The 9,289-nt window shown below is 31.8% G+C and overlaps 1 protein-coding gene across 1 annotated transcript; it reads left to right on the top strand.

Annotated features, from left to right (window-relative positions):
* Window positions 1–486: 486 nt before the first annotated feature.
* LOC132720800 (synaptotagmin-1-like) lies at window positions 487–9,251 on the top strand (the record flags this gene model as incomplete). Its single annotated transcript, XM_060705020.1, has 8 exons — window positions 487–780; window positions 2,082–2,256; window positions 4,332–4,547; window positions 4,831–4,967; window positions 5,390–5,523; window positions 7,810–7,971; window positions 8,291–8,408; window positions 9,026–9,251. Coding segments are annotated over exons 1-8 (1,244 nt in total), but the record flags the coding sequence as incomplete, so codon positions are not given.
* Between the last annotated feature and the right edge of the window lie 38 nt (window positions 9,252–9,289).

Genomic DNA, 9,289 nt, shown 5'->3' with positions numbered 1-9,289 from the left:
TAACATGATTGTTGGCATGACAATTAACATGATGAATGCTGAAATGATTATTAACATCATTATTAACATGATTGTTGACATGCTTTTTGACATGATTAAATATTAACTAACTGTGACTGTTTTGATTAAAAAATCTTATGATAATTGTGATTTTTATTCATAACTATATCAAAGTAGGAGTAGTGACTTAATTCTCAGGTAAATAATTCAACGTAGTAAACGAAATATCGGAAACGACCTTTAAATCCAAGAAAACGCTCATTATTTGCGGTAAATATTACAACAATCAATCTTTCTCAGGTATATAAATACATCATCGATTGATTCATATCCTCACGTTCAAAATGGTTTATTTTTCTTGAGTTTTACTCTCAAAGGTAACATCTGGCAAGCTAGTTAATACCTTGAATATCGTAATATCACCTTTATCTTTATAATTACACAAAATCTTTGGTCGATAAACCGCTGTGAAAATATAGTTTGCCTCCTTGTGACAATAAATCAAACGACGGTCACGTGGTCTGTTTACGTGGATGTATGTGAATGAATAAATGTTTGAATAAATGGGAACATCTTCACTTATCTGTAAATGCTGTTTATAAATGTCTTAAGGATATTGATATATTATGGGTGTTGAATGAAATGTTTAAGATATTTGATAAAAGCAGTGGATTAATTAGACAGCGTGACGTTAGCATGGTAGTATGAGTGGAGAAGTGACAGGGGATCATGGAAATAAAACTGATTCTGGTATTATAAAAACGTTTCTAGATACAGATGGTACGTATCTTGTTTTTATCTATTTAGTTTTTATTGTTAATATAAGGCATATCAGTTATCCCTACTTAAAGGCCCATTATGCCTCAGAAATGCTTTTTTATCCCTCAAAAGCTTTATCATTTTGGCAACTTTTACAGTATCCAGGCCAATCGCCTAAACCATCTTTTGCTCCTGTTTTTTTTTTTTTTTTTTTTTTTTTTTTTTTTTTAAGTACAGTTTCATTTATTTAGTAGTCTGTATGGAAGTCAAAGGAGTACTTTGTTTACATTTTCCTACTTTATGATAGTAATTTCACATTCATGGCTACTCTCTTCAGGTCACAAGCATCTAACATGCCATTAAATTGACGTTTGTTCTTTCTAAAGTAGGCAAACAATATTTGTAATTGGGGCATAATGTGCTCTTAAGAAAAATCAGTAATAGCCTGAAGAAATTAGCAATGCGTTTTGTATATAATTATATTCATGATCTACCGAGATTTATGCTAATCGAATCTTTCAACGCCCTATTTATTTTATTGTATATTTAATTAAAGGTATCTTGCATATAGTTTTGAAAGTTGACACAAAATAACCCCATCATTTCTCTGACATGAGAAGAAACTTATTAAAGTAAAGATGACAATCATAAATGCCGTCTATATTTAATGATTTAATGGTGTTGACTGAAACTTCAAAAAAATGCAGATGCACAGTTTTGTGATTATTTTACTTATTAAAATGCGGCGTAGCTGTAAACTACTGTTGGTCGATTAATATAAAATATTCCCACGATAACAGTACATTATACATTTCTGCTGAAATAATGTATAAAATAATTCCACTTGCCTCGAAGCCCTTATGAAAATATGTACATACTTACCACATCATACTGACTGCCACTTTTGCAAGGATTTTCATAGAGACATTCACTTAAAATTCTTCTTTGACCCCGATCATGTGACATTTAGTATCATGCCAAACTTACATTTAAATACAACCTTTGAATCTACGGAAGCCAAAAGGTACCACCGTTGCAAGTTCCATTGTTGTTGTTTCTTTATCTCTGTCTAAAGATTATCATGTTTTATTGAATCTTGACAGTCCGACCTTCCGTTATATAAAAGCTTAAAATATAGCTGAGTAAGCGTATTATTCCAACTAATAAGTAAATGTATTGTTAAAACGGTAGCAATTTACATAATGTGAGGTGACATTTAAGAAGTCTGGCATGATAACCTATAAACGCGTTGTACAATGATCCGCAAATGTTTTATCTTTTTTGGTCAAAGCTGTATGTTGTTTTATCTCTCTTTATTTCAGGCAAAATGAGTTTATTTTATCTGGTGGCATGTGTTACAGGAATATTTTTCCTCCTACTGTTATGTGTAGTGGTCATGTTAATCAAAAACCGTCACAAAAACAGGACACCTTCTAGCTTGTTCCTCGCGGAGATGCATAATGGAAGGTCCACGTGCAAGTCCGCACCACTTTCAAGGTCAGTGCTAAAATAATTTTTTTCAACCCTATATAATAATCGTTAAAAATCAAGTTCATGGTTCATGATAACAATGATTATCTTATTTCTAGAAAATGCTGTCTAAATTTTTATTCTCACACAAAAAAGATTGATTTTAATTTCCCATCTATAATTTTAATCTGATTATAGCTTATAAATTATATATATATCTTTTTAACAACTCACCTAAGTTAATTATCTAGTGCTACTCAATGGACAGATCCCTACACTGACCTATTATTTGAGTAACAATAGATTTAACCACAAACATTGACATGTGCTCTTTTGTTGGTGAATTTTTTATTGTATCCACTAATCTGATAATTAGAATAAGACAGGTCAGGGATCTATGCATATACAGCTAGATGGAGGCTGTAAACTGATGCTATGATTGGTTAATTTTAATTGGTTAACTCGCATAATCTCATGCCCCGTTTTAATAAGTGCCGCTTTAGGGAGTCGTCCAGAATCATGACCAGTTTTCCTATTTACGTCTATTTACCCCATACATTTATTTGCTTGACGTGATAATTGCATTCGGTCAATACACTTTATCTTGCAAAGGATCGTTTCTTTATATTTTTTCTTCGCTTGTTAATGTAGTATGGCCTTTGATATAAGCTCTGCAATATGTTACGTGGTTTTAAGCTTTTATGGGTTTATTACCAACCATTTAAATTGTACATTTATCACAAAATGTTACAAGCCCACAAATATTGATCTTGGAAACATGTTGTGAAAGTTCGACTTAATTTTCATCTATATCACGTGATTAATATAATCTATACCAAGATTTTATTTCACAGTGTCCTTTTAACAAGATGCTTCAAAAAAATCTTTTCTTGTTTATAGCAAAATATCCACTTGCTTATAAACAAAAAAAACGATCACTGTTATATAATTAAGCATTGTATCATAAATATATGGTGGCTGATTTGGTACGCTTTTGTGCGTTGCGTTGTCTTGTCTCTAGCGCGGCACAACAAACGGCGCGTTGTCGTGCGGCGTGTTGTCGCGATGTCACATTGTCGCTCGGTTCAAATTGAAGGATTGGCTTATAAGCCAAGCGACAGGGTGACATCGCGACAACGCTCTGTACGATAACGCGCCGTTTGACGTGCCGCGCTAGAGACAGGACGACAAGACGACAGCGCGACAATGCGCCGTTTGGCGCTTTGGCGTACTGCCGCTAGCGACAAGACGAAAGTCCGACAACGCGCCGTTTGGCGCTTTGTCGTGTTGTAGATAGCACCAACTAGACGCACAAAAGCGTACCAAATCAATATGTTTATGAAAAGTTTACACGATGATCATTCACACTATTCAAACGTAAACGTGCATTTCTTTTATTAAAAGTCCACCACAGGTGTACACTGTTTTGTTTGACGTTGTACATATACGATTTTCCATGTGCTTAAATCTCAAAAATAAAAAAGAGGCTTCTCGAAATTCACTCTAATGTTCCGGAAAGAAAGGCACAAATATAACTTCTGTTAAAGCAGCATGCAACCAGACTTTTTCGAAAATAATCAAACTTAAGAAAATTGTTCCAAAATTTTCAAGAAAGATTTTACATATAATGTTCGATTAATGACTAACTTATGCGTAGTAAGGGCTCCATATGTTCCATATTTTGGCATCTTAATTAATGTGGATAATTTATGTGGACTGCAAATGTCGTTTGCAATATGTTAATTACTTTCTTTGTACACTACACATATTTTACTTTTAAATACATTTTCAAAAGTATGAACCTAAAGGCATGCTGCTTTATTTACATTAAGATGTATTTTTAAATTATAGACGATTAAAATAAATCCTTTTAATCATTTAGAAACCTTGTACTTTTGAATGTTTGTTTAAAGTGTACGTGAATAGTGTGGCACGACATGTACACTATAATATGCTAAACTTTTTATGACAATATTATGTAAACACATAACAAAATAAATAAACATCACGAAAATAAGTTAACAGAGAGCAAATTAACATTTGAAAGTGATAATCTTATATCGATGTTAATTTCTGCATATTTCATTTCCGCCCACGTATAGAATACAGTCTCCTGTGAGGGAGAAGCGGAAATCATGTCCTAATGCATATGGTTCTGTGGATGAAGCTATCGTAAGGTCAAGTACGTTCGATAATCTACCAAATATGGAAACTGAATGGGTCCAGCCCTCACCGGAAGGAGATAAATCAAAAAGTCTTACGGCATTACAGTATCAGGCTAACTTTCTTGGGACGCATGCTCAAGTACCTTTTACTAGGTAAATACTAAACTTTTACAGATTTTCTATATAAAAAAGGTTAAGTAAGTTTGGTACTTGAAATGTTTGTTAAAAGTGTAGAAATGGCTATAAAAGGTAAACTATAATTTTCTAAAATCAAAAGAAAATTTTTATTTTTTTTTTTTAAATATTTTGTAAATGAATTCTTTCGTCTTGTTACTTATTTCTTATTAAATGCAAGAAAAATGTAAAAAAAACTTTTTCTGCATGTATATAGATGTGGGATTACATCAACATTAATTAATAAAATATGACGTTTTAGGACTGAGAGTGAAAATGTGCTCCCGGGGAGCACTTACACAGATCCCAGCGAGCATGGCCGTATATGGTTTACTGTACTTTATGACGCCACATCTAGCATTCTCTTAGTTACCATCATAAAGGTCAAAGAGTTACAAGGTAATAGAAAGTTTAATATATGACTGTATTAACATCTGCTGTAGGTTCAAAAGTTAAACAATATGATCATTGAGTTTCTATTTTCATTAATATGCACGTCAGATAAACTTATTTTAACATATGTATGTTTGGAATGAGCTTATTTTATCACTGTGTTGTCAAATCGTTAACCATCGACAAAAAAGAAAAAAGAAATACATTTGTATAAAGAAACGAAAAAATAAAACCTTATTCCGTTTGTAACGTTATAATGATTCTGTATTTTAATGTTTAAATGTGAACTCCATTAAACTATTTCATAGCTCTTATGTTAAAGGGACTACACAATCATGTGATTCATAGATTCATTGATAAATTGTAATCAAGCAATAACACAAATCATTTCTTTATTTATATAGATGCGACAATCTTTCTTTCTTCAGGTCGAAATATGGATGAAAATTACAGGGATCCATTTGTCAAAGTTTTTCTTTTACCAGACGAAAATATCTGTCATTCAACAAAAACTGTTAAGAAAACACTTAACCCATCATTTAACGAAACTTTTAGTTTCGAGGTAAGGCTGCATGTTTACTTCATTGGTGTGTGTTCGACATTAACAAATGTGGCTGAAATATGTTTATTTTGCGTTGGGAATAACAATGACTTAGAATGAAAGGTATACATTTCGAACAATTAAGTTAACATTTAAACTGAATACTTTAATGATAGGCATATCTTGTTGAATATCATGAAGGTATAGAAAGATATCTCTATCATCATTATAACTATAAGTAAAATAAATATTCAATCTTAAAATTAAGGTGACAGCAACACTTTTTAGAATCTCCTAGTTTTTTAAAACAAATTTTAAAACCGGTTCAGGCAATATGTTTGTTATTACTATTTGCCCGAATTCTGTAGAAATTAGAGGGAAGATCTGAATATCAGAAGAATTTTATTGGTCACTTTAATATTTCCCCCCCTCACAAGCACCACAGGTTGTCGAGAGTATGTGAGGTATTGCTTTTGAAACCTTGAAAACGTGTTAATGGTCATCGACAAGATAGTATACGTGTAACTGTAACAAAATTATGTCCAATTTCAATTCGGAATTTCTATTAGATTCTTCAACTCAGAATGTCATTGGTCGTCTTAATATATCCTACTATTGATTATTGCAACATCAAACATATGCTGTTGATGACACTATCATGGATATAAATCTACGCACTCCTTGCCAAAAGTAGATAGCTCTGACTTTTAACAAAAAATGTCTACTATTTTCTTTGAAGTTTTATTAATGTTATATATTTCCCTGTTGTTTTACAATTCAATTTGAAACATTGCTTTACAACTTTGAAGACTTGTGAAATTCTATCTACCTACTTTGAGACAAGAGTACATTATATCTAAATTTTCGTGCGTTTGAGGAGAAAAATCATTTCTCCTTTTTGATGTCGAATATATAGAGCTATTACATTTTGTGTTATTCTTATTTATTATCAGAGCTGCATTACTGGTACTGGTACTGCAGTACGTACTGCAGCGATTTTGCAAGTACTGGTACTGATACTGAATTACTCTTACAAAATTTTGCTACTACTGGTACTGGTACTGCATTACTGTCTTAAAAAGTGATACTGCTACTGGATTACAATGCAGTACTTTTGGTTTTGATAATTTCTCATAAAATAAAGCGGTAAATTACATTATTTTAGTTTTGTGAAAAAGAAAGTTATCAAATCTATAGATAATTTGCTGCAATATTCCTTCTAATGTTAACATAGTATTCATCATAAAAAAGCACCAAAAACTTAATGTAAAAATTAAATTGAGATAAACAGACTCAAAGCTCTTTACCCTAAAATTTCCTTATTAAAATCTTTTATTTCTTTGTATTTACAAGTAAAAGAGCAAAATAATCACTAAAGTTAATTGCTTCTATTCTAAATAATCCTATTTCAAGTGATATTGTTAGCAACATAAAAAGTTGTAATTTACTTTGGAATAAATTAAACATAGGTGTGGAGGTGTGAAAGGCAACAAAAGACTGGTGTGTTTTAAATGAAAGATGATTGCATTGACTGGTTACTAAACAATAAGATATGACATGAATATATGTTGTAATATTGTTTGTAAAAAGTATGTTAAAACAATAAAGTTGAAAAATGTTATGTTCACTTTATCGTAAATATTGACTTTATTTCTTTGCTGAATATTTGCAATTATTTGTTTGACACTGTGTATTTATGTAATAAAAAGAGCACCGAAACACGAGGCTATCTGATTTGTACGAGGGGGCATTTTAATCAGATTGCCAAGTGTTTTGGTGTTCTTCTCTTTTGTATCATAGTCAAACATAAAAACACGTTCTTTGTTGTCACAATATTAAACCCCAGAAAAAAAGTAACCAATGAACGAGCATCTGAATACCATATTTCTGTCGCATTTCTTTTCTCTGCCGTCACAATAAGTAAACCCCAGCAAAAATGAACCAATCAATGGGCGTGCTCAGGAGCGCGGTTAACGCACTGTGCATGTATATGTATACGATTTAACTCTGACGTATTTTCAACAGAAAGGTCCCCAAACTATGATACAATCAAACTTTGATGAATATATGAAGTTATGGTACTGATACTAAATTACTTCCCCCAAAAAGTATTGGTACTGCAGTACCGAGCTAAAATCTAGTACTGGTACTGGTACTGCATAACTTGCCAAGTACTTGTACTGGTACTTAAGTACTACACCCTTAGTACTGATGCAGCTCTGTTTGTTATTGACTATTAAATCTTTTAATTAAAGTATTTTTCAGCATTAAACTGCTTAAGATATTTATTTCTTGATTATTCTACAGGTGAATCAAGAAGATATAGGGCAGCGGAGTCTTCGATTTTCTGTATATGACGTAGACAGACGTCGATTACGTCATACACTCGGTCACGTGGTTGTACCACTCCAAGATCTCAATATGGACTCATCTGACATAATATGTAAAGATTTGGAGCAAGAAATACATGTAATCAGTTTTCTTTCTATCTATTGTAATACAATTTTATTGTTTATAAAGATGTGTAGTAATGATTTTTTCTTTAAAACAGTCAAGAAGGACTAGACCTGGACTGTATCTTATTTGTCTTTTAATTTAATCAGAACATAACGTTAATCGATATTGAAATTGAGATCTCGTTTCTCTACCCTTTCATTTTCTTTTACTATTTTATAAACTTATTCAAGTACTTGTACGAAATATTTGATGCACAGAATAATGACATCTAAGCATAGCATAATCCCCATCTTATGCTTTAATTGCTAGTTTTTTTTAATTATTATTGCAGTATGGGTCATCATTAGGTGATCTGAATATTGCGTTAACGTATCTTCCACATACAGAAAGATTGAAAATAGTTATACTCAGGGCTAAAAATATCCGTCCAAAGCCCGATCCTGATACAGGTAGGTGTATATTCTAATGTCATACAGATCATAACATTTCTAAATTTCTGTTGTTTTTGTATCTGTTTAAATGATTTTAAGACTGAAAGACGAAATGAAAATTATAGTAACAGTATAAAATGTGGTCAAAAGTCATTAATTTGTCGGGGACTAGTATCATTGACTTACTTCTGTCATTCTCTGCTCAGAGCGTTTCTTTACATAAAATTTTACAAATTTACAAACATATATTCATCCTCAGCTCATTGGCTTTTACTTTCACTCAATCTTTCCAGAACATGCGTACAATTAAAAATAAGAATCTTTTTTTTTCTTTTCTTCTTTTTTTTGTATACGAATAGTAAAAATTTAATCACCTTCTTTTACAATTATTTGACTTTAAATGTCTGTTTATTTAATTCAAATCGGTCATCTATGGTTATCTAAATGTTTGCAGCATTTTAATCATTTTAAAATTACTGGTCAAGTTAAAAGGATAATGAACTGTGAACAATGATAACTTATCTAAAATAATCTGGTTATTTGATTTGTCATATTTTTTTATTAACGTATTGTATGGAATAATTCGTATTCGTTTTGACAAACAACAATGTATATTACTCATTTACTATTTAAAGGTTTTTATGTGCGTCTCCTGGTCTACTATGGTCAACAAGTTAGTGAAAAACAAGCATACACTTACCAGATGGCATTACGGAAGTCAACTTCAATGAAATCATTTGCATTTAGTACGACGAATAAAAGCATAGAAAATTTCAATTTTGTTGTAACTTTAGTGAAGACTAAACGGCAAGCAATCGGAAGTGACGTCGAACTTGGTAGCGTGACTCTTGGATCATTCATGTATATGCACGTGGCGCGGGATTAATTCACTGGCAGGA

The sequence above is a fragment of the Ruditapes philippinarum genome, unplaced genomic scaffold (assembly GCF_026571515.1).
Source record: "Ruditapes philippinarum isolate M1 unplaced genomic scaffold, ASM2657151v2 ctg23130_1_1_1_1, whole genome shotgun sequence".
Classification (NCBI taxonomy): Eukaryota; Metazoa; Mollusca; class Bivalvia; order Venerida; family Veneridae; genus Ruditapes; species Ruditapes philippinarum.
This window is presented reverse-complemented; position numbering and strand designations above follow the sequence as displayed.